The 24510-nt window shown below is 53.0% G+C and overlaps 1 protein-coding gene across 4 annotated transcripts in view; it reads left to right on the top strand.

The window, feature by feature from the left end:
- The window catches only part of Kiaa1671 (KIAA1671 ortholog), a 134921-nt gene that overhangs the window by 100851 nt on the left and 9560 nt on the right, over window positions 1–24510 (top strand). For all 4 annotated transcript variants that reach the window (XM_055605703.1, XM_055605702.1, XM_055605704.1 and 1 more), the window contains one exon: window positions 21381–21499. In XM_055605703.1, the coding sequence (XP_055461678.1) occupies window positions 21381–21499 (119 nt within the window). The remainder of the gene's footprint in view (window positions 1–21380; window positions 21500–24510) is intronic.

Genomic DNA, 24510 nt, shown 5'->3' with positions numbered 1-24510 from the left:
GCAGGACTCCGTGCTCAGTGTGGCGGCGCTCCCCTGTAATCCCAGCACCTGGGAGGCTGATGCAGGAGGATTTGGGGTGTGGGTCAAATAGCAGGACATGCCTCAAAAACAAACTGGAAATGAAACAAAACCAGCGAGTGGGAGCGTGCCTGGCAGTGCAGTTATGCTGCCTTGCATAACTCAGGAGGAAATGCCCCTGGCTGCCTTTCCCATTCAGAGCCAGTTAACTGGATTCCACCGAAAGCCTGCTCTGCAGGCTTAGGAAATAAGCCTTATACAGGCCTCCCCTAGTCTCACCGGGCAGAAATATCCATGCAGCTGTGCGAATCACACATTCTTCAAACAGAGACAAGGTGGGCAGGCCCAAAAGGCCAGAAGAGGAAACTTTTGCCACCTCTCTTTGTCCAGAGGGTCAGGCTGAGGCCCAGGGAATGAGGTGACATAGCCAGAGTCACACGACCCCTTTGTAGGGCCCCAAGGCTGCAACCGGGATTGAACTGTGAGGCCTGGGGCTGGGCCTGGGTGGACTCTCGTCATGAGTGGAGGTTTCCTGAATCAAGCAAACCCACAGAGTGTAATTAGAGAGTCTGCCATAGGCCCTGACAGTTGGATATGTTTACCATGCTTGGCGACTGAAGGATGGTATAGGGAGGGAGGGAGAGCGAGAGGAAGAGAGAGAGCATGTGTGCAGACGCCCATGCCTTCTAGCCACGTGACTGCATGAGGGCTGTTCCTTTATTGTTTTTCAAGGCTGGTAATGTCGTCCTTAGCATTACAGTTTGTTGAAACAGAGTTGTGCTCCGGGGACCCTGGAGCCAGCAGCTCCTGTGCCGGGCTATGGCAGACCAACATGCTTGAAGGTCTGTTCTGTCTTTAGCACAGAGGCCCTGGCAGTGAAGTGCCGTGGGGGTCCTGCCGAGCTAGGTATGGTGGGTGATGTTGTGTATTTTAGCTCACATTCCTGCTAGCTTGCTTCCTCCCTCTCTCCCTCTGTCCTTTCTTCTCTCCTTCCCCAGGACACACTCTTAGCTCCTTTGAGCTTGAACTTATTACACTGGGGATGACCTTGGACCCCTCACCCTGCCTCCTGCTCTGTAGCTCTGGGATGGCGTACACTGAGCCTACCACGTTCGGTTTATACGCTATTAGCTTTGAACTCAGGGCTTTGTGCATTATTAGGCAAAGCAGTCTACTGAGCCACACCCCCAGCAGCTCCCTGCTTCAGTCTCTCCCTAGCTCAGAAGAGCATCATCCTGGATACAGAGGCTCACGCACAGGTTGGAGAGGTCTGAAGCCGGAGTGGCCCCTGCCTGACTGTCACGCGGCAACCACCTGTAGTTCTTCTGGCTAGCCTGTTCTACCTTACAGGTGCCACTGCAGCTCTGGGGAGCACCCTTGCCAGACACACACCCGGCCTGTCACACAGGCGTTTGTTTATGACAGCCCCAGCCCCTTGCTGCAGCAGCCACAGGAGGGTCTTAGCCACTCTCTGTGTGCGTTCCGTCTGGTGGGAACCCGGCCTGACTGCAGTGGATCTGAAAGATTCAGCCTCTAGGTCCGGCGTCTTCCGAGATGGGGATGGCTGTGGGCGACTCTAGTAGCAGCGGCTGCCTGTTTCCCCCCGCTGCCTTCACACTGTTCAGATTTCCTTCCCACTCTTCAGGCTAAAGAACTGAAGCCAGACGTGTGACTAATTAGCGCCTCCTAATTGGGGAAATAAGACCTTTTAGATGTTGTGGAAGAGGCAGCCAGCTCTCTGACAGGTGTCAGTGCCGGAAGAGGACAGAGAGCATTTCCTCTGGGGGGGCAGCCTCCTCCTCACTTTGCCCACACAGTTTCCCAGGGAGAGTCAGACGGCAGCCACAGCACAGCCCAACCAGGATGATGGTGGCCAGTCCTCACTGAGCATCTGCTTTGTGTCCAGCACTTCAGTGCTGTGGTGGTCTCTGAGTCCACGTGTTATCATCCTTCTGGACAGGTGTAAGAGCTGGGGTTCAGAGGGGCCAAGTTTCACACAGCAGTCAGGCTGCAGAATCTTGGTGCTGGAGCTAATAGCAGAACCACAGATCCATCCCAGATCTGTGGGCTCTACAGTCACCTTGGGCTTAGCATGCACAGCCACGAGATGGGTGGAGAGCATGAGTTTCTGGTGTGTCTGCCCTGTGCTCTGAGCCAGTTGGCATGAGCCCTTTGCCCAGCACCCATCTCATTGGCTTTCTATAATGCCTTTCACACATACTCATGCAGTCTCTCCCAGGTAAAGAGATCAAGGCCCAGAGGCATGGACTGGCTCACCCAGGTCACATGGCACCAAGCTGAGGTCTGGCTGGCTCCGAGCTCTCGCACGCCCTTCTGAGCCAAGCTTAGTCTTTCTGATCCTGTTCCCACAGAGTAGAAGAGTTTGGGGTGAGGCTGGCATCTCTCCCTGGGTCCAGCAGAACCCCCTATGAGGTCAGAGAAAACCAAGCCCCTGCTCCTGCCTCCACTGTCCATTTGTACCCCAGGCCCACGTCCCTGTCCGCACCCTCCTTTCCTTGGTGGCTTTTGGGGATACCTGGAACTGTGGTGAGGGACCATAGAGTTGTGCCCTGCTGCTCCCTTTCCTGGCTTATGTTTCCGAAGATATCCCTATACCCAGTAACTGAGTCACAGAAGCAGGGCAGATGGATGGAGGGACAGACAGGGACATTTGAAGGACTGACCACTCAGGCACCTTTGAGCTGAGCATGAGCCAGGGTATGGAGCCAGGCCCAGTTGGTCAATTTTTTCTGTTTTCCTCTCTCTGCTCAGTGACAGTTATCAACCATCTTGTCTGTGTCACGTGTTCAGAGCAAGACAAGGCTTGCCCAGTTCTTCCTGGGAGAGCTACCCTCCTGCGGTTACCTTCCTTGTTTCCGAAAGGCTGAGATGAGTGACTTGTGCCCGAAGCTACTTAGCTAAAACACCACAGCTGGGTTGAAGACTAAAACCTGTTTCCTTCGAAAGCTGCTGGCCTCACATATGCCAAATGGACGATTTTCTCTTAGTCCACATTCAATACAGAACCGGTTCATTCTCCAAGTACTGGCCTCAGGCATTGCTTTTGTATCTGTCAGGCTAAGGCTGGTCTATGCCGCAGTAACAAACATCCCCTCAGATTTAGTGGCTCAAGACTGAAACAAGCTTCTTGAGGACTCTGTGTCCTGACACAGTGGCTGTGTCCTGTGCCCTGCCTGAGAGAGGAGCCTGCCTGGGGAAATTAACAGCTGCGTGGATGGTAGAAACATGCAGGAACAGGGACAATTTCTGCCTGGAAATAACCGACATCATCCCCCACTTGAGTTTCATTGGCTAGGGCAAGTCACATGACCTCACCCAGGGCAGTGGTCCATGTGTGATCAGGACCTCCTGATCAGTCAGGACAGGTCCCGGCCTTCAGGTGAGAGCTCTACTCCGCTCTCTGCAGTTTACCAGGGACCAGGTCAGATTGCACAGCACAGCCTCTGGGACCTGCATCTCCATTCATTAATTCTTCTCCCATCACTTCATTCCCAGAGGTGGGCTGGTCACTCTGTGACAGAGAAATCCAGACATCAGAGATGGCGCTCAGGCCTGGGTCCACCCTACCCCATGTCATCCCTCGCTGTGTTCCCACCCCCCTGCCCATCCCTGCCTGCATTTGCCCCATGTCAGCTCCTCTGTCTACCCTCTTGAGCTGCCTTGGCTGTGTCTACCCAGCACTCTGCTGCTTCTCACTTGTCTCTGAGATAGAATCTGCCCATTTCTGCCTCTTGGTGGGTGGCTGCAGGAGGGCTCAGAGATCTCGGTGGTAGGGTGTGTGGTCTTTGGGGCCTGGGATCCCACAGTCTGCTGGTGAAAATTGGTCCAGAGGCTGAGCAGAGAATACTCCTCCAACCCCACATACCCTGCACACAGCCAGGAGCCATGGGCAGAGGGTGTGTGTGGCCATGGTGGAGGTTTGGTGGGGGCTGAGTGGAGGATTTCCTGAGCATCTCTGCTTGTCTTTTCTCACCTGTCCCTTGTATGAGATCCCAGAGATGCAATTACACAGGAGGAGAGGGAGGCGAAACCTTTCCTGTGCCTGGCCCTGAAATGGCCTGGGGAAGATGGAGGAACCCTGATTGCTAGGGAGACCCTAGGAGGTGGAAGGGCATGATGGGAATGGAGGATGGACCTCCAAGCCAAGGCAGGCAGGCTCGTCCTTGTCTGGAGGTGCAGCTTTCCCACTGCTGTGTCCGGGATGTATAGGCAGTAGCAGGATTGTCTCAGCTTCGCCGATGCCTACGGCTCAGCCCGCACAGGAAGAATGCTGGACATCAAGGTGCTGGTGCACCTTCTGCTTGGGGCTGGGAGGAGGCTAATAGTGCAGCGCAGCGGCGCACGACTGTAATTCTCAGCACTCAGGAGGCAGAGGCAGGCAGATCTCTGTGAGTTCAAGGCCAGCCTGGTCTACAAATGGAGTTCAGGACAGTCAGGGCTGCACAGAGAAGCCCTGTTTCTAAAACCAGAACCAACCAAACAAATTCAAAATTAGGTAGCAGGCGAGGGGAAAAAATGTGGCCAACAGAGGCACTGGGAAAGCCTGGATCGGGGCAGGAAGAACATTCCAGCATGGGGGCTGCTAGTGAGAACCCCTCACTGAGACTGTGCATGGCCATGCTTGCAACCAGGGGTTGCAGAGCAAGAGGAAGAGCTGGGGACCAGGAGAAACTCACGCAGAGCCAGTGTGTGTGATAAACTGCCTTGCCCTCCACGGCTGCTAACAGGACAGACTACTGTCTGGAAGTGTCTGTGGTTAGGAATCCAGACACAGCTTGGCTGGGCCGTCTGCTGGGATATCACAGGCATGTTAGGGGTCGGAGCTGCCTTCCCTCGCAGAGGCTCAGTGGCACAGGGTCTACCTTCCACACTGGTAGAGTTCAGCTGCCTTAGGGGAATCAGGGAGGGCTAGCCCAGGACCTCCCCAATGTTCCTGCCCAAGTGGCTGTCTCAGAAGGTTGTGTACTGTACTGGCCCAGCCAGGACACCCTAGTGGGGGACAGCAAGGTTGAGTCACACCCCTCCCCCACACAGTGTGATCGTGGGGGGCTGTGTTGGGAATTCACCACACAGTCAACAGCAGTAAGTCGGTATTTGAAACAGGGAAGAAGAATGAGTCTTGGTAGGACCTGGTGATGGCTTGGGGTTTGGTCTGCGGGTAATGGCTGCCCTGGAAAGCTCTTGAGCAGAGAGAACTATGGGAATTCATACCTGCATTCTGTGCTGCTTCCATGAATTGCACTGCAGTTCTCAAGGAGTTGCTGTCTCCAGGGGAGGACCCAGCTGAGTGAGAAGTTAGAATGGCGGATCCAGGAGTAAATTGTCCCTGCATCTTGATAATGTCTGAAATAGTTGTTCAAATGTGAACTCAGGGCTCCTCTGGGTGGGGTAGGAGCCAGGCTTGGGGGTGTATTCCTGTGGTCTCCCTCACTGTGGGCCAGAGGGAGTGGGATCAGTAGGTCTGGGCCAGCCTGGGATGCATGAATAGTTCTAGTTCAGCCTGGGCTACATGAGATCTTGTCTTTAGAAAGAGAAATCAGAGCTTTGTGCCTAGAGCTGCATTTATATTTTACAGTGCGTCTTGGGCTGGGTGTAGTGCTGTAAGGGACACATGTCCCAGTACGTTCTAGGCCGTGGGTTCTATCCTCAGTACCACGAGAAACAAAAACAACCTAAAAACTAAAACTGACTCTTCAGGTTTTGGGGGGGCTTCCTTTTCGAGCTGCCCCAGCCTCCCTGGAGCCATCTGGGGATGGTTGTTATTTAAAGAGACGGCACGTGGAACTGGGTTTTCATTTTCCTGCGGCTGCGGCCCAGGGTTCTCATTTAGATGCAGGTTCCGGGACAGCCCTGCTGTTCCTGTCTTATGGTTGCCTGGGCTTGAAACAGACCCCAGTTCCACCCTGCATGGCTCTACGGTCCTGGGTGAGACGCCTCTTCTCTTCTCCAGTCCCAAGTCTCCCTGTCTTAGAGGGCTGACTGGGTGGGAGAGATGGGCTGGGTGCAGGGGGGCAGCTTTTGGAGACCAGGCACCCTGGGGAGGGCCATGTGCACTGCTGCAGCTCCCGTTGCCTAGCAACAGGAAGCCCTGATGGTGGATGCTCTGATCTTACCCCTGAGTGCACCGCCAGTTGGGTGCCCAGGAGGGAAAGCCGGCAGCAATCCCTCAGCCTGGGATCGGCTGCCTGAGGGTCTGGCTTTGAAGTAGGTCTTCTGAGTACCCGAGCTCTGAGGTAAGCATGGTGCAACCTTCCAAGGGGACAGTCCCTATGAAGCCTACCACACCCTCCAAACACAGGCAGGGAGGGCTGGCACAGTTTGTGTTTTAGAATGTTTTCTATTCTCTGACAAGTTTGTACACATTATCTTAATCATGCCCCAAATCCTCCCCTCTCCTCATGACCCCCAAATACTCCACTCCTCCCCCATGAAAACCCCAACTTGTCTTTCTACGGACCTCTCTCTCTCTGTTCTTCTCTCTCTCTTAAAATAATGAACTGAGTACAGTTAGCACTGCCTGAGGAGTGCTGACAGTCTTGCTGGCTTGGTCTTGCAGGCGGCCACAGCTGCTGAGTTCATGTTCAGAAGGTGGTGTTTCACTCATGCCCATCCTCCTGTTTGTACGTTCCTTTGGCCCCCTCCTCCTTGAGCATTCCCTGAGCCCTGGGGACTGGTACACAGCTGAGCACTCAGCCCCCTCAGCACACTGACTAGTTAGGAGTCTGCATTATCTGCTGTTAACGGAACAAGAGATGTTCTGCCGAAGCAGCATTAACCAGCGGGTAAAATGTAATATCTGGGGTTCTAATACATTGACCTAATTTGCTATCTGTTGCTGTGTAGATACACCTTAACCAAAAACAACTATGGAGGAAAGGGTTTATTTGACTTATATGTCCATATCACAGTTCATTTTGAAGGGAAGTCAGGGCAGGAACCTGGAGGCAGGAGCTGATACAGAGGCCATGGAGGGGTGCTGCTCACTGGCTTGCTCCCCATGGCTTGCTCAGCCTGCTTTCTAATAGAACCCAGTACCATCAGCCCAGGGATGACATCACCCACAATGGCCTGGGCCCTCCCCCACTGATCACTAATTAGGAAAAGGCCCTACAGGCTTGCCTGAAGCCAGATCTTAGGGAGATACTTTCTTAAATGAGGCTTCCTCTTCCCTCATGACTCTAGCTTGTGTCAAGTTGATGAAGACAAGTGTGTTGTGGTTCTCCGCCCTGACAAGGTGGTTGGGAACCTCTCCCCTGGGCCTCTACACCATAGGCTCCATTGATTAGCCAGGCCTGCCACAGTGTCAGTATTACATAAGACCCAAGCAAGCATTGGCATGTGCCCCGAATAGGAGGCTAGAACCCCAAATTCAGGGGAGAGCCCCTTCTCTTGACACCTGACTCATCACATCCACCCCAGCTTTGGCATTCCTTGTGTGTGTACAGCTGGGCTGAGTTCCTTCCCTTCAGGGATCCCAGGTCACCTGACAGCCGCAGGCCCCCCTGAGGCTGGGCCCAGTGTGGGCTCCCTAATTGTCAATGGAAACAGTGCCCCACTGCCTGTCGCATTCTATAAATAGGGAGCTGGAAGAAGACTTGAAAATGCCACCGGCTCTTCTCTGGGCGGGGGAGTTAAAAACGGCTTCACAGAACCAGCTCTGTGCTGCAGGCTGAGGATAGGGACAGGCAGGGGCCTAGAGTGAAACACATCCAGTCCTGTGGGCCCAGGCCTTCCCTGGTTGGGACAGTGACCATGACTTGAGTTGGCCCTGGCACCCCTGAAGGCTCAGCACAGGGACCTGGGGACATTTGTGATAGTGAAAGGTGAAACCCAGTGACCCTGCCTGTGCTTCTCCAGGAAGGAGACACAAGGCAGCCTCCAGTGGCCTCTGGGAATAGCAGGAACCCCATCACCTCAAACAAGGTCCTGGGTAGCTTCAGGGCCCTCAGGAAGCCAGGCCGGAGAGCAGTGCTCTCCCCCACAGTGGAGGCTTGTGTCCTGCTCCTGAATGCCGGACCTAGCGACGCACTTGAGACCTAGCCCAGATTATTATTTTCCACTGTCTGGAATGTCTTTTGTGGGCAATGTGTGGAAAACAAATAATTAATAATAATAATGATGATGACGATGATGATGATGTGATGATGGTGATGATGATGATGTACATAACAATTTTTAGTAGTTGCTACTATATTTAGAGAGGCGAAGCCAAGCGCTCAAAGCCACATGGTCAGCGGGCAGCAGCATCTGGAGCTGGGCTTCGTCAGCTGTTGCTCTGAGCACCAGCCATATATTTTATTTTATTTATTTTTATTTATTTATTTATTTTTGACGAGGCCCCACCACAGACACAGCCCTGGCTTCTTTATAAGGAAGCACTTGAATCCAGCCTCCCCGGGGCTGAGCCTTCCATCTCTGTCAGCTGGGAGCTTTCCAGAGGGTGTGGAGGCCGCCCAGGCTGCATGATAACTCTCCTGATCCAGTACATCTGGGTAGTCACTGTCCTCAAGACCTGAGTTCTAGAATTGAGTTGTGGTCAGTGGCAAGTGTGTAACCACCCTTGTCTAGAGCAGAAATTTTGAGGCCTCAAATTTGATGTTTACACTCAAGTGTGTCATGGATAAGACAGGCCAGCGAAGGGTCTTATGTGGGTCAGTGGGCAGGCACAGACTTGGTATTTAGAAATGAGAACCAAGTATGGTGGGGATCTCAGGAGCCGAGTGACTTTGGCCTTCTGCTGACTGACGGTCTCCATTTTGTTTGCTCTTTTTTTTTGCTCTTCATGCATATCTTAGTGTCCATGTTTATCTGCAAGGAGTAGGCACCGTATGTTTGCCTTGGAAGCAGGTAGTTTACCAGCATGTGAAGGAACTGTGGTTTGGAGCAGCTGGGGCGGGAGGGCAGAATACAGGGACACAGCCTCTGCTCCTGGGTCTAAGTGCAGAGCCTGGGGGAGGCGTCCACTGTGGCTTCTAACTGGAGGAACAGTCAGAGCCAGATCTCAGTGAGTCCTGAAGCCAGCAGGCTTGCCATGGTTGTCAGCCTGGGACCTCCAGCTGCCTGTGAGTGGGAGTGTGGTGTCTTGAAGAGCCTTGTGGTGGGAGGAGATTGGGAGGGTCCTGTCACCCAGGGTGCTGCCTGCTCGGTGTGAGTCCTCCCTCTCAGTTGCACAGGCTTGTTTCATGGGGGATTGTTTTCTGGAAGCTGCTGTTTTACAGTTCCTATAAACCCTTCCCGTTCCCCAGCAGCTCCGCCTCCTGCCATCCCTACCAGGAATCCTAGCAACCTAGTTCCTGAAAGCTCTGTAAGTCACCCTGCCTTTTAGGTTTGAGAGGCAATCCCTCTGGCGCCCTGGCCGGAGGATCACAGTCGATTCTGAGCATCTCCCGTGTGCCTGGCACAGTGCTCCCCGTTCCCTCTGACTCATTGGCTCTCACATTGCCAGCCTTAATGCTGGACATTGAGGTTCAGAGGAGTGAAGTGACTGGCCCAAGATCACACACTTTCCAAGATCCAGGGAGCTAGGCCAGGATCTGGGTCTGCCTCTCCCGCCCCAGAACTTGTGGGAGCTTCATTCACCTTCCAGGTTCTCACAGGCCTTGTCCTTTGCCTCCTGATTCCCGTAGCTCCTGGGGACCAGAGAGGCACTGGAGAAGCTGCTCCCCCTTTCCCTTCCCTTTCTCTCTCTTCCCTCTCTGCACTTCATTCTGTTGCCCCAGAAGTCAGGCCCTGGAGGCCCCTTCCATTCTTCCATGGATTTCTCAGGGGAGTGGCCAATTGGGTGTGGTAAACAACACTGGTCACCAGTGACACTGCAGCAGACACCACTGGTCTCCTGTGACACTGCAGCAGACACCACTGGTCACCTGTCACAGCTGCACAGCCAGTGATTTATAGGATTCTCAACAACACAGAAGCAGACATGTGCAAAGAGCATGTGCAGTTTCAGGGCTGCTGCATACAGCTGAGTGAGCTTGAGTCCATGGATAGGGCTGGTCACATGTATGTCCTCTAAAGCCTCATCAAGAGCACACATGAGAACATACATGTACTTACATACACATGCAAGCAGACATGCTCAGAGAGACACATTCCATACATACACATAAACAGACCCATATACACATATACATGTATGCGTACAGACATTTGCACACACAGCAGTGTACACATGGAGACATGTACACAGGCTTCTGTATATAGACACGCGCATACTCGTGCATATTTAAACATACATGTGTACGCATGAACTTATACATGTGTACTGTTGAATACATACAGACACACACCCACACGTACACAGGCTGACAAGTACAGGGAGCAGGGAGACTCTGTGTCCTGTGGCCAAGGCTTCCTGAGGGCTGCTGAACTCTCCTGTCCAGTCATGACCCACAAAGGCGGGCCATCCCGACTTGAGCTCCATGGAGCTGAACTGGCCAGAGAGCATCTGCTGGTGTTTCCCACAGCCTCTGGTTAGTAGAGCTGCATGGAGATCAGGGTGCATCTAGCTGTGGGGTGAGCCCGGGCTGCCCGGGCTGGGCAACAGGGGGAAGGAGAACTCTCAGGCAAGATGGCGGGGCAGCTGGTTTCCTTCTGCCCTGGGCCCGTGTGTTCATCAGCAGAGGGCCACTGCTCTCCTCCCGGGGAAGGATGCTCCAGCTGGGCCTTGCTCTGAGCTCTTCTGCTCAGCCCACCTCCTGGACCGCCCTGTGCAGGCCTGGGGCCAGCTGCCCATCACAGCCCCACAGCAGTGAGTGCTTTTATAGGTGAGCGTCCCCGCCTGCCCTGTCTCCCCCAGTCACACACTTCCCCGTATATGACCCTCTTCAAGGCCTGGGCCATGTCTCATGCCCTGCTCCAAGCCCTTTGTCCGGCTGCTGTGGATGTGTGTATGATCTCAGTCAGGAGAGTCTACTTCCTTCGGACAGGAATCCTTTCCAGGGTACCCCCGAGGGCCAGGGATCTAGGACCCCATCCTGTCTTTGCTCTTTCTGACTTCCCTCCACTGATTCTGCTATGCCCCTATCATCTTCCCACACAAGCCTGGTACTCTGCTTTTCCATCTGGTGTGTATGATCTGTGTGTGTGCTGTGGTGCAGATGTGAAGGCCAGAGCACAGGTTTCCTCCTGCTGTGTGGGTACCGGAAGTCGGACTCAGGTCATTAGCCTGGGTTGCAAATACCCTTACCCGCTGATCCATTTTGGTGGCACATCCCCCATTTTCAGTGGCCACATGGTTTCATTCCCATAGGACGGTGAGCTACTATATGTGAATCAGGCACACTTACGGGATGAGCAGCCATAGGATAGTATTTTCTCTCACTAAAAGTGATTGTGCGGGATTGCCCCGGGGGCATGTTTGTAGTATGATTGTGGATTTGTCTTCTGTGTGTATGCACTTGTGTACCTGTGTCTGTATTAGTGTGTTGGATGCTTGAGGGTATTTGGGAGTTACAGGTGTGCAGGTATATATTTTGTTGTATATACTTGTGTGTGTCTGCATTTGAATATGTATTTGTATATGCATGTAATGTGTAGGCTTTGTAAGTGTATTTGTGTGTGTGTATGTTTGGGGTGCATGCATTTGTGTCTGTACCTGTGTGTGGGCAGGTATCTGTGTTTGTACAAATCCAGTTTTGTAAATTAGGAGCACTGGGGATGGACCACATGGTGACATTACAATGCAATTGTCTCCACAAGTCATGGCTGAGCCGGTGACCGTGTCATGTCCAAGGGAGAGTTCACTCTTACTTGGGAGGACTGGGGGTTGGTCATGAGGCCACGGTGACACACCCAGCTTGCTGCTTTGGGCTCACGCTTCTGTTCCCGCTGCAACTCTGTCGCCTGACGAGCCGTCCCTTGCCCGAAATAAATCAGGAGAGAGTTGACATGTGTGTATGAAAAGGGAAGTCAAGTTTGGCTCGCTAGGGCTGTTTTAAGAATCCCTGGGGGCGGGGGTGTGCGGAGGCACTGGGGGGTAGTGAGGAGACAGTGGAGATGGTGCAGTCTCGGGCTCCCTAGGCCTGGGTCTCTGTGTGTCACAGAATGCACAAGGAGGCAGAATGGGAGGCCACGACTCTCTCTCCCTCTCCGTGCCACTGCCTCCTCCTGCTGTCTTCCTGGGGCCTGGTACCTTTGTCTGTTTTCAAATATTGTCTTTTCTCTCCCCAAAGCTGCCTCTGTTCCTACCCCGTAATCCTCTATTAAAAAAAAAAAAAATTATTGGTGTGTGTGTGTGTGTGTGTGTGTGTGTGTAGGCAGGCATGTATATGTTGTGTGTGTGTATGGTGTGGACAGAGTCAGATCTTATGGAGCTGGGCTATAGGGAGTTGTGAGCCTCCTGACATGGGTGTGATATTTGAACTTGGGTCTTCTGCAAGAGCAGTAGTGCTCTTAACCTGTGAGGCATCTCTGCAGACCCTTGCTTTCCTCTGCACAGCGTGTCTTTGAGGTTGTTTCCTAGCTGGACGCATGCCTTGCTCTTTCCTTTTAACCTGCCTTTCTAACAGTGAGGTGGCTTCCTTACAATGTGTTCAATAATTTAGGTTAAATGGGTTTTTAAAACTCCGAACTTACTTTCTCTTGGCTCTTTACCATAGAACTTTAGAAATTATTAATAACATTTCTTTAAACTTCAGAACTGTTTCTGTGTAAGGGACAGGACCTTTCCAGAATGTGCTAGTCCCTTGCCGCTGCTGGCTGCCACTGCTGGCAGGGGATTCCGTCACGATCAACTTCTCCTATTTTGTAAGTTGAAAGATGTATCCCCCAGCCACCTGAGTTCATGGCCATTGCTTCATCCATGCAGTGCTTATTCCATAGAGTTAATAAGGGGCTGGAGAGATGGCTTAGTGGTTAAAAGCACTGGCTGTTCTTCCAGAGGACCCAGGTTCAAATCCCAGCACCTGCCTGGTGGCTCACAAGCACCTGTAACTCCATTTCCAGGGGATCTGATGCCCTCTTCTGGCCTCTGAGAGAACTGCATGCACATGATACACAGGCTACTTAGAGGTGAAACACCTATTCATGTAAAATAGCTTTTTTCTTAAGATTTACTTATATATTATGTATACAATGTTCTGCCTGCATGCCAGAAGAGGACACTCTTTATAGATGGTTGTGAGCCACCATGTGGTTGCTGGGAATTGAACTCAGGACCTCTGGAAGAGCAGCCAGTGCTCTTAACCACTGAGCCATCTCTCCAGCCTGTAAAATAGATTTTTAAGTCAATAGGAGTTACAATTTAGAAATAGATGTGAAAAAAAATGACACCCTGTGACATATCAGGAAGGTTTGAGTGACAAGCTGAAAGGTAAACAATGTTCATAGACACTAGAGAGCAGGCAGGTGATGGTTGCCTGGGTTCGTTCATTCATTCATTCATTCACCTACCCAGAATTGGTCTATCCTGTCCCTGTAGGCCTCTCTGAACATGGCCCTAGGGTTTAAGGGTGAACAGACCCTTGCACGGACCCTCCCCTGGCTCACAGTTTTGAGTCTGTGGGCCTGCCCTTGGGGACTGCTCTTGATGGGTGAATTGATGTAGGAAGTCCTGCCCACTGTGGGTGGCACTATTCCCTAGGCAGGGACCCTGGACTGTATAAAAAGGAGAAAGCGAGTTGAGCGCAGACATTCATAGCTCTCCACTTCCTGATTGTGGATACAGCGTGACCGTCTGCTAGAAGCTCTTGTCACAGTAGCCTCCCAGCCCTGGTGGACTGTACCCTGGAGCCCTGAGAATTAACTTCTCCTCTAAGTTGCTTTGGAGGGCAGGCAGGAGGCACTTCCTGGGGCAGCAGTGTTTGGGGTGTGGTGTGAGTAGCTCCAGGGCCACTCCTTCCCTATGCCTCAGTTTCCTTACCTGGAGAGTGGCAGTCACAGATATTCCTGAGTCTTGGGATTCAGTGTCTGTTATTTTTTCTGTTTAATATCTCAGCTTCGGCTTCCTCGTCTCATCTGTGGGATATTGACAGTATCTGTTATGGAAGTTAGAGATGTCTAACCTGCCACCCACAGGCTGTCCCGGGACAGCTGGGACTGTACCAGACACAATGTCAAAAGGTGGGACACCCCTAGCAGAGAACCCACATAGGCACCTGACATGGCCTTGAGCCACGTGTGTCCATGGTTCTTAAGAATTTTCAGTAGGGTCAGCTGTCCATGATTGCTAAATAAGATAACTCCAGAAACTCAGCAACATGATGCCTTTTCTTCTTTTTAAAGCTTTAGTTATTTTTACTCTCATGTATGTGTGCACATGTGAGCAGGTACCCTTGGAGAGCAGAAGGGGGCAGTAGATCCCCTGGAGCTAGAAGTGTAGGTGGTTGTGAGCCATCTGATGTGCCAATGTCCACTGCAGGAGCAGCAAGTACTCTCGAAGGTTAAACTTAACACTTCTTGATGAATTAGGCTCGTGTGGGTGTGGCCACCCATTCGTGGGCTCCCGTGGATTTTCCCTTGTTGCCTTAGGCCGGGCTAGGCTGGGACCTACAGTGGCTGAGGTGTGTTCATGGTATTTTCCACTTCAGATATATATTGAGCCATACTTCTCAGGACAGAGTCCCAGTGTAAGCTGAGAGCTTTTATACTCTTATCTCATATACAGAGTGCAGGCCCCAGGGGTTCTCCAGGACTCAGCCTCCCAGCCCAGCTGTCACCTCCCTTTATAGCCTTCCCAAAAGCCTGGTCCACACACCCAACCCTGAAACCAAACCCTCCTCCTGCAGACCAGCTGCCTGATGTGTTCCTGTCACTTAGGGAAGAGCTCGTCCTAAGGAGATGGAGACAGAGTGTCTCTGCCAGAGCCAGTGTTCTATGGTGACGGCTCCCTGCCGAGCAGACCTGAAGCCCAGATCGGTTTATGACAAGGCTCCTTCCCCTGCTGCTCTTACAGGGGGCCACCTGGAAGGGCTGGGTCCCTAAGGGACCTGTTGGGTCTTAGCTGAATGGTGAATCTGTTAGCGTGTTATCAGTGTCTGTTAAGATGTCTGAGCAGCTGGCCAGCAGGCCTGGGCATCACATCATGTACCAGCCTCTGCTCAGCACTGCCCTTCTGCCAAGTGTGTGCAAACTCTAGTCAGATACTTAGCAGACTCCCACTGAACCCTGAGCACCCTTTTCTAGGTTGCAGAGGGCTGTTGCAGCTAGCAAATGGCAGAGCTGGCTTTTCCCAGGGTTGCTGGGCCACAGAGTCTTGCTCAGAACGGTTAGCTTGCCCACCCTACACGTGACAGTACAGGGACGAGTCCATTTCGTGTCTGCAGTGCAACAGGCTGAGGTGTGAGCTGCTCGTGGACAGACCCTATTAGCTGACCTACCAAGTGTTATGAAGCCAGATCTGGTTCAACCCCCGGGAGTGGACATCATCTTTTCATCTGAGGCTGCAGAGCAACACTGAAGCCATCCATCACACACTCAGACTCAGCAGTTGGTGACGCTAAGGCTTGGAGAAGGGCAGTGTCAGGAGGGCGGCCTAGTGCACACAGTTGTGTGAGCGGAACTATCAAGCTGTGCCCCAAGTGGGCACATAGTGTAGGCAGAACCACAGAGCTGTGGGGGCACATCCAGCCCCCCCGGTCCTGAGGTCCCTGCCCTGGGTGAGCCTCAGTGTCATCTCTGCCTGGCTGGAGCTGTCCTCCAGGAGTCTGTCTACTTCCTTCCCCTCTCCCTCCTGCCTGATTATTGGATGCTCATCACGAAGTAACATGTCTTGCTTGGCCCTCACCCTGAGAAGTGGCTGCAGATGCCTGACGGCCTCAGAGCCAGAAAAGCCAGGAATGTACACACTCCTGGGCATCTGTCAGACCCAGGGCCATGCTCCAGTCCTACCTCTTCCTAGAAAAGCGGGTGATCTGGAGCCTATGGAATCCCTTCTCTGAACCATTTCCCCTGTGAGATGAGTCCAACCCCACAGGTTCAATGAGATGAGTAATGACACGACCTTGGTGTTCCCAGGACGACCTGGGCATGGGAGGGGACGTTGCTTGGGAGGAATGGGACAGAGCAGGTGTCCCCATGCCCATAGGGCCCATGACTGCACAGCTCCGAACGCGCTGGGGTATAGAGTGGCTGGGGTGAGGGGCAGGCTTCTCGGATTCCTCGGAACTGCTCTGTCAGCTGTGGAGGCTTGACTCAAGGCTCTTTCTTAGGAGACGTGTCAGACACTCAAATCCATGCAGGCATAGTGTGCTCCCTATTCCTCCCCCACATCGGCTTTCCTGGCTCGGGAACTCATTCCCACTCACTTTATTATATATATATATTTGTAGAGACATGTATCCCCAGCATATTTACTCAGCAACTACTACAGGCCTGGCATCTCCCCAAGGCCTTGGGCCAGATCTGGAGTCAGCAAAGCTCTGCCGTAGGGCACATGCAGCCTTTCCACCTCTTGCTTGTAACCGAGCTTCATGGCCCTGGGCGGGGGCGGTTGTTTACTTAACAGGTGTGTTGGTTACGACTCTGCCGCTTCCACGAAATGCCCAGGGAAGCAACTTGAGGCCCGTCACAAGGCATCCACAGTCAGGCAGCAGGGAGAGGGGGATACTAGTGCTCAGCTCGCTTTCTCCTTTTTGACTCAGTCTGAGACCCCAGCCCTCGGGAGGGCGGGTCTTCCATCCAAGTTAAGCCCCTCACAGACCTCCCAGGCCAGTCGAGATCCTGGCAAATCAACAATGATATTGACCGTCACACTAGCCTTCACTGCCCTCTTAATAATGGAGGAGTCACCATTAGCCAGAGACCCAAAACAGATGCCGTCTGGTTCTTTATAGAAGCTGAATAACCCTGAGGTAGATTAATGAGTGAAAAGCCCCTTCTGATTTGTTCTTAATTCACGATGTGTATAACAGGACAGTACAAAAAAGTAGGATTTGCCAGGCGCAGTGGTGCACGCCTACAATCCCAGCACTTGGGGAGGCAGAGGCAGGACAATCTCTGGGTTTGAGGCCAGCCTGGTCTACAAAGTTCCAGCACAGCCAGAGCTACACAGACAAACCCTGTCTGAAAAAACACAACAACAACAAAAATGTAGGATTTGGCTTTATTCAGTTCCATCTCAGGATTCACCCAGAAGGCGATGATCTAAGTGTGCATGCTAAGTCACGGTCCGTAAGGAGTGAACTCACCCTTAGCACAACTGTGAGCCCATCTGTTCTAGATATTTCTTTGCTTACGCTCACATGTGCTTGTTTGTTTAGACGAAACCTCTTTCCCAGCACGTTCTTCTTGGGACCCTGCGTAATTCTGTTTTCTGGTGTTCGGGACACATCTCTTTATGATGGCACACATTCTGGATGCAGATCGTTTTCTACCGAACGGCATGGGTGTCACATTCCTCGGTCCCCGCCCTCTTCCCCACCTAGGTTGTGGTTGATGTTTTGCAATGATGGCCAGTCCTGCTGGGAGCAGCTGTGTTCCGGAACCTGAGTGTGCTTGCTCATCTCCCTGAGAGGAACTTCTGGGACTAGGCCTGCTGATTCAGCTAAACCTGCAGGTTTTAAACTGGGAGATGTATGTTCTAACTTGTTTCAGCCAAACGTTAGAGGTGTGTGCTAGCCTGATCTCTCTGGTACAAACCCCGAGGAGGGACTTCCACCCACCCTGGTCCTGGGGCTTGGCGAGTTGCTGGGCTGAGCTGGTGGGTTTTCAAATTCCAGATTCCGGAGGGTCTCTCTCTCTCTCTCCCCACCCTCTTTCTCTTCTCTCTCTCTCTCTCTGTCTCTGTCTTTATCTCCAAGACAGGGTTTCTCTGTGTAATAGCTCTGGTTATCCTGGAATTTGCTTTGTAGACCAAGCTGGCTTCAAACTTTTAGAGATCCCTCCAGAGTGCTGGGATTAAAGGTGTGTGCTGCCATGCCTGGCCTTCCTGGGGGTTTCAGAGCATTGTTTTTCTCTGTGTGTGTCCTTCTCAGAACCTCCTGGAGCATTCTGGGAAAGGAGGAGCAAGTAGGTGTTGGTTGGGGGTCTGGAGAAAACTGTGGGTCCCATGCAGAGCCCCACCTTCCAGGCCCTGCCTCTCCTTCTTGGAAACTGAGAGCTACTTTCTGCCCGGTTCCTGTGCCTCTGTTTTTTCCTCTGCAGATGAAGGGCATAGTGAACGGTCTTCCAGGGGCATCCAGGTCTATTGACTGGGATTTGCTTCCCCTCATTTGAGAGTTAGCAGAGCTATGGCAGAGGTCGGGGTGTTGATGGCTTGGTGCTGCCTAGACCCGGCTCCCTGCCCTTCTTTCCATTGCTTGTGCCTGTTTTGTTTTTAAATTTTTGAGATGGGTTCTTGAAACAAAGCTCTGGCTAGCTTAGACCTCACTGTGTAGCCCAGATTAGCATTGAACTCATGGCAATCCTCCTGCCTCAGACTCTTAAGTGCTGGGATTACATGCATGAACCAACCCCACCAAACTTGTTACCTGTGTTTTCAGACATGCACCTGCCTGTGTCACCAGAGAACACTAGGTGTCTTTTGCGGGTTCTTCTTTGTCTCTTACATAAAAGCACTTGAAAGGGGGCTTGTTTTATCCCGGCTTGAGAGAGGAACTAACAGTGCAGGGGCTGTGGAGGCTTGCAGCTGTGTGGAGGAGGGCAATGGAAGGGAAGAAAGGGAAGGGCTCGTTTTCTCCCCAGAGGCCAGGAAAGCAGGGTTCAGCATTCAGTCACAGTAGGGAGAGCTTCGAATGGAGGCATGGCCATGGCTGAGGCTTTGGACTGGTGGGCCGAAGGCCTGTGCTGCTGTAGGGAGGCAAGGAGCCACACTTTTGACTTAGAATTCTGAGAGCTTAGAGACAGGGCTTTAGCCTCTCTCAGCCCTTGCATCAAGGGAGGGAGCAGCTTCAGGCTAAGAAGAGGCCGCCCTCAGGGCGCAGCTGTTCCTTTACCTCCTTATCTTACCTTCAGACTCATCCTGTCTCTTCTACCATTTGGCAGAAATAGGATATTCTCCTTATCACCAGAGGTCTCAGCTGCTATCCATGTCAGACCTGTGCAAAGGGCCTGTGCAAAGCGACTGTACAGTCTCACCATTTATGTCACAGGAAGTTGCCATGTAGTACTCCTGTCTCAGAAGAGGGCTCTTGGCAGGGGAGGTCCCGCCTCTACGTCGAAAAGGATGCTGTTGGCCCCAGATTGTGCCTTCTGCACCAGAAGGACACCACAGGGATATGCTTTGGTCCAGTGATGCCTGGAGGCAGCCGCTGCAGGGGGCCTTTGCTTGCTTGCCTGTCTGCTTGCCCAGCGTCACCCGTGCTTAGCGAGCTTGGGCAGAGCTGAGACAGAACCCAACCAGCATGTCTTGCCTTCAGGCAAACTCTGAATGCAAGGCTTTCTAGAAAGCTTAAGAGTTTCACGTCCTTTAGGAAGTGGCTGCCTGTGGGGCCTTGCAGCCATGAAAGCTCCCAGAAGGCGTTGGTACTGAGGTGAGGTGGAGTCAGGGAGGGATAGATCCATGACACCTGCTCTGGATGTTGCCACATCTGGCCCTGAGTCTTAGGGAGAAGCCAAGGGTGTCAGGCCCTGGAGCATGTCCCATGAGCTTGGGTGCAAAAATATAAGCGTTGCCCCAGCTGGAGCCGCCCAGCACCCCCCCAACATGCATGTCCGTCCGCTGTGCTACCATAGGACAGGGGAGCCATCAGCCGTCTTGGGCCATGCTGTGCTCAGGGTGTCCAGGGGACTGTGCACGGAGATCCTCTGACAGCCTGAGGATGTGCGCCCTGTGGCTGACCATGAGTGTGAAAACAGACAACTGCTTAGACGTCACTGCCCTTGGGACTGGTTATGTGACTGGCGCTGTGCCCCACACAGAGGGATGTTCTCCGGCCACCAAGGAGCATGTGGAGGGACTGGCCCACAGAAAAATCCCAGACGGGAGTCAATCAGGATGTTGTGTTTGGATGGTGGGTTATTTTTAAATGTTCACTGTAATTTGTGTGTGTGTGTGTGTGTGTGTGTGCGCGCGCGCGCCTGTGTATATGTATCTATCTGTCTGTCTGTCTGTCTGTCTATATTGTGTGTGGGGGTGTGCATGTGTCTCTATATAAGAGAGTGTATGTAATACTGACACTCTACCACTGAGCCCCCCCCCCCAAACTCCCGTTGTAACTCCTTTGCGACAGAGGTGGGCGCAGGCCCCGAGGCCACACAGAAAGGCTGTTCCTGATGCTGGTGTGTTCTGTTGTTCAGCTGAGATGGTCTGAAGAGGGAGGGCTGGGGAGGGCCGAAGCCGTGCCAGGATGATCTTCTCCCTCCTCCTCCCCCACCCCCAGATCTTCTCCTTCCCCCTTCCCCTCCCCCACCCCCTTCCCTCACCCCAGAGTCCTCACTGAAAGATGATAGCTGGGTGTGTCGTGAAAGGCCAGGCTGAGAAACCGCCTGAATCACTGCTGGTTGAGTAGCCCACCCAAGGCCACCTCTGCTTACTCTTGAGAGCTCCAGGGCATGGTGGCTGGTTTCCATGGTGACGATACAGGAGAAGACCTGTACCACCCTGATGAGTGGGGAAGTCAGAGGTGCAGGTGTCATGGTGACTCACACACACACCTCCCCATGCCAGGCAGTGGACTGGGCCCGCAGCTGGCTCTGTGATGACCTGTCCCCTTGCTCCCAGCCTGCAAGTCACACCACCCGGCCAGGGCGTCACTTTCTCAGCTGTAAAGTAGGGTTGGCCTGAGCGCCTGAGGTGGCGTCGTGTCAGGTGACTTGACGCAGACTCAGGGTCAGTGCTGTGTGGCTGCCCGCTGGACAGTGCTGGGAGGCGGGAACAGGCCTGCCTGGTGTCTCTAGAGCATTGCAGGAGACACCTGCACTGTGTTGGCCGGACTACCCAGCAGGACCCTTACCTGGCTCTGCGTTAGTTACTTTTCTTGCTACTGTGTCCAGATCCTGGCTCATGGAGGGGAGGTTTTCTCTGCTCAGGGTTCCAGAGGGCACAGCCCACTGTGCTGGGAAGGCCTGGCCACAGGAGCTGCTTAGCCCTGGGAGGTAGAAATTTATTCATATCATGGAGGATCTGGAAGCAGAGAACTCGGGCAGGAAGTAGGACAGGATCACTTCAGGCCAGCCTCCAGCAGCCCACACTCCTGGCCAGGCCTTATGCCCCAAAGATTTCATAACCTCCCAAATAGGGACCAAGCGTTCACATAGAGGCACCATGGGGGGGACATTCCATACTGGAACCAAGACATAGTCCTTGCCAGGGTGCCCATCTGAGCCCAGAAAGTACCACTTCCTGTCATGTGTTGGCAGTCCGGGACATTGGTCTCCTTTGTCCTGACCTGGGGAGCTATGTCTGGGGCAGCAGGGAGCTGGGTGCTGTGGGTCCTGCCTGAATCCTCCCTGTGTTCTTGCAGAACCAGCTGAAGCAGTGTTTCTCCAGGCGAGCACCCGAGGCCAAGGACACTGACACCCTCGTGCACGAAGCCGACAGCCAGTATGGGACCTGGGCAGACCAGCACCAGAATGGGGGCAGGTAGGCACACACCTGGGCCAGGCTGCCCGGCTCCAGGTGGCACAGACGGGGCAGAGTCTCCCTTTGTTAGGGTCTCTGTTGCTGTGGTTAACATCATGACCTAAAGAAGCTTGAGGAGGAAAGAGTTTATGTGGTTTACACTTCCACATCACAGTTCACCATGGGAGGAAGTTAGGACAGGAACTCAAGCAGGGCAGGAACCTGGAAGCAGGAGCTGATGCAGAGGCTGTGGAGGGTGCTGCTCACTGGCTTGCTCCCCATGGCTTGCACAGCCTGCTTTCTTATAGAACCCAGGACCACCAGACCCAGCGGTGGCACCACCCACACTGGGCTGAGCCCTCCCGCATTGATCACTAATTAAGAAATTGCCACACAGGCTGATCTTACAGGGGCATGTTCTGAATTAAGGCTCCCTCCTCTCAGCTAACTCGAGCTGGTGTCAAGTTGACATAAAACTCTCCAGCACAGAGCCCATGAGGCTGACTCAGAAATCTCTTTATTTTAAGAAATTGTAACAGGAAGAAGCCATTGTTATACAAAGGACGTTAGACAGCCACGAAAAGATGGAAATAAAGTACGAAGTATTGACAGGCAAGTAGTGTGGACACAGCCAGGAGCACTCAGAGGCAGTCAGACCCACAAGGACAGACACACAGACATCCACACCGTGACAGGCTGACCTGCAGGACAGACCAAGTAAATATGACTACAGCCGCAAACAGGATCGGTGGTGCAGGTGATGGTCGGGGACCTTGTGGTGGTGAAATGTTCTCAGGCTTGTCAGACCGGAGGTCAGCTCCACACGTCTTAAAACACTTGCAGACAACAAAGTTGTGTCACAATGTCAACGCCTGATCTCTGTTGTCAGACACTAGGGCCGACCTCACAGCGTTTTGAGTGTAGTGTTTGCCACTGTGGTAAGCTTCGGGCCCTGTGTGCTTTTTTCACTATATAAACATGCTGAAGACTGGCTGACAGCAGCCCCAGGTTCCACCCCCAAGCCCAGGAAACAAACAAGCACAGCAATAAACAGGAATAACCACCGTCATAGTGGAAAACCAAAGAACTGGTTTCAGCCCCGGGGTCAGAACTGCATTTCTGTTTCCGCCATCAGGAATCTGTGCATGCGTTGATGCATAGTCTACAAACTATTCTGCAAGCGACGTGAGCCTGGGTACGGCTTGCGCGACCCCTTCTGCCTGGCTGGGAGGGGACCCTGGAACAGCTATTGCAAAGTGCTCAAGGGAGGTGGCAGAGAAGAGAGCCCACCCTCCCTCATGGGTGCCTGTTGGATGAGGTGACTCTCCCCGTGGCACCCTCCTCCTCCACAGAAAGGACGGGTGCTCTGGCATCCGCTGCAGGCTCAGTTCAGCTCCTGCATGACTGGCCTGGCTAGCCCTGTGGTCTGTGGACATCATGGCAGGCTGGGAAACAGAGGCTCAGAGAGAGGCAGGGACCATAGTAGAGAACACATGTATCAGTGGCTGAGCTGGGCTTGAACCCAGGCCCCCATCTCTCCCACCTCTGGGGCCTCTGACTGCTCAGTTGGTTCATTGCTGGGTCACACTGTCAGAGCTGACCAGTTAAAGCTGGAATAAAATGGATAAGAGGAGCCAACCAGCCGGACTCTCACTGCCTTTAACTCCCCGCCTCCTAACCCGTGGTTTATGGGTGTAGTGAGCTTCCTCAGGTGAGTGTAAGCATCCCTGTAGAAGCAGCCAACTGTCTGGTCATCTGTGCCTGTCTCCTAAGGGACCCTGAGCCCTGTGGTCTCTGAGGGCCCATTCCCACTTTTCCCAGCTGAGACTTGGGCTCTCCCAATGCTGGGCACCCCTGCTGTCCTCAGAGGGACTTGCCAGGCCAGGCTTTCTTGCAGCGGATGGTAGTGCCCCCTGCTGCCTGGAGGGTGGTACTTCCCTCAGCCTTTCCTCACAGCCGCAACCATGAAAGCCTCTGGGAGTCCGGAAACATGCAACTGGGACTCCAGGATTGAGGGTCCTTCCCAGGGTACAGGGACAGGAGCTCTCAGGTCAAAGCTTGTCAGATGAGCCCCCTGCAACATTTTCTAAACCCTCTGGGGAGGAGAAGCCTCGTTACAATGTTTCCATCTTCATGAGGGCCTGGTTACAATTGTTTCCATTTTCAGTGGTCTTGGTTACTTGAATGTATCTCCTCACAAGAAGGCATTTGAGAAGATGAGAGCGGACAGGGATGCGGGTCCTTGTGTTAGACCCTGTATCACCCCTTCATCTAAGCAGGATGGCACCACTGTGCCTCAGTTGCCTTATCTGTAACAGCATTCATATTTCATGAGGTTACTCCTGTTCACGGCCTTTTAGGATTATAGAGTTTTAAATAATATACATCCCCTTGGGTGAGTGATACCATTTTTTCACATGATGCCTGGAAGAGTAGGTACCCATTAGGTCTCCACTGAGTGAGTGAGTGAGTGAGTGAGTGAGTGACGGAGGGACTGAGTGGGTGAGTGCATGAAGGAATGAGTGAATGATTAAGTGAGTGGCTAAGAGAGGGAGGGAGGAAGAGAGTGAAAGAGTGAGTGAGTGAGTGAGTGAGTGAGTGAGTGAGTGAGTGAGTGAGTGAGTGAGTGAGTGACTGGGTGGATGGGTGGGTGAGTGAGTGAGTGATTAAATGACTGACTGACTGACTGACTGACTGACTGACTGACTGGTTAGCTGATTAATTGAATGGCTGCCTGGCTGGCTGGCTGGGTGACTGGCTGACTGACTGACTGACCTACTGACTGGTTAGCTGACTGGTTGGCTGACTGGTTGGCTGACTGACTGACTGTCTGACTGGTTGGCTGGCTGGCTGACTGGTTGGCTGACTGGTTAACCGACTGGTTGGCTGACCTGGCTGGCTGACTGGCTGGCTGGCTGATTGAATGAATGAATGATTGAGTGGCTGGCTGGCTGAGGAGGCAGCTGTTGGGCTGAATCAGGAGCCTGAGGTTCAGTTTTCTGGGCTGGTTATTAGGGGCGTTCTGACCTGCC

Source organism: Psammomys obesus, unplaced genomic scaffold, assembly GCF_907164565.1.
Source record: "Psammomys obesus unplaced genomic scaffold, mPsaObe1.curated_primary_1811, whole genome shotgun sequence".
Classification (NCBI taxonomy): domain Eukaryota; kingdom Metazoa; phylum Chordata; class Mammalia; order Rodentia; family Muridae; genus Psammomys; species Psammomys obesus.
Note: the sequence above shows the minus strand (reverse complement) of the source record. Positions and strands in the feature narration are given on the sequence as shown.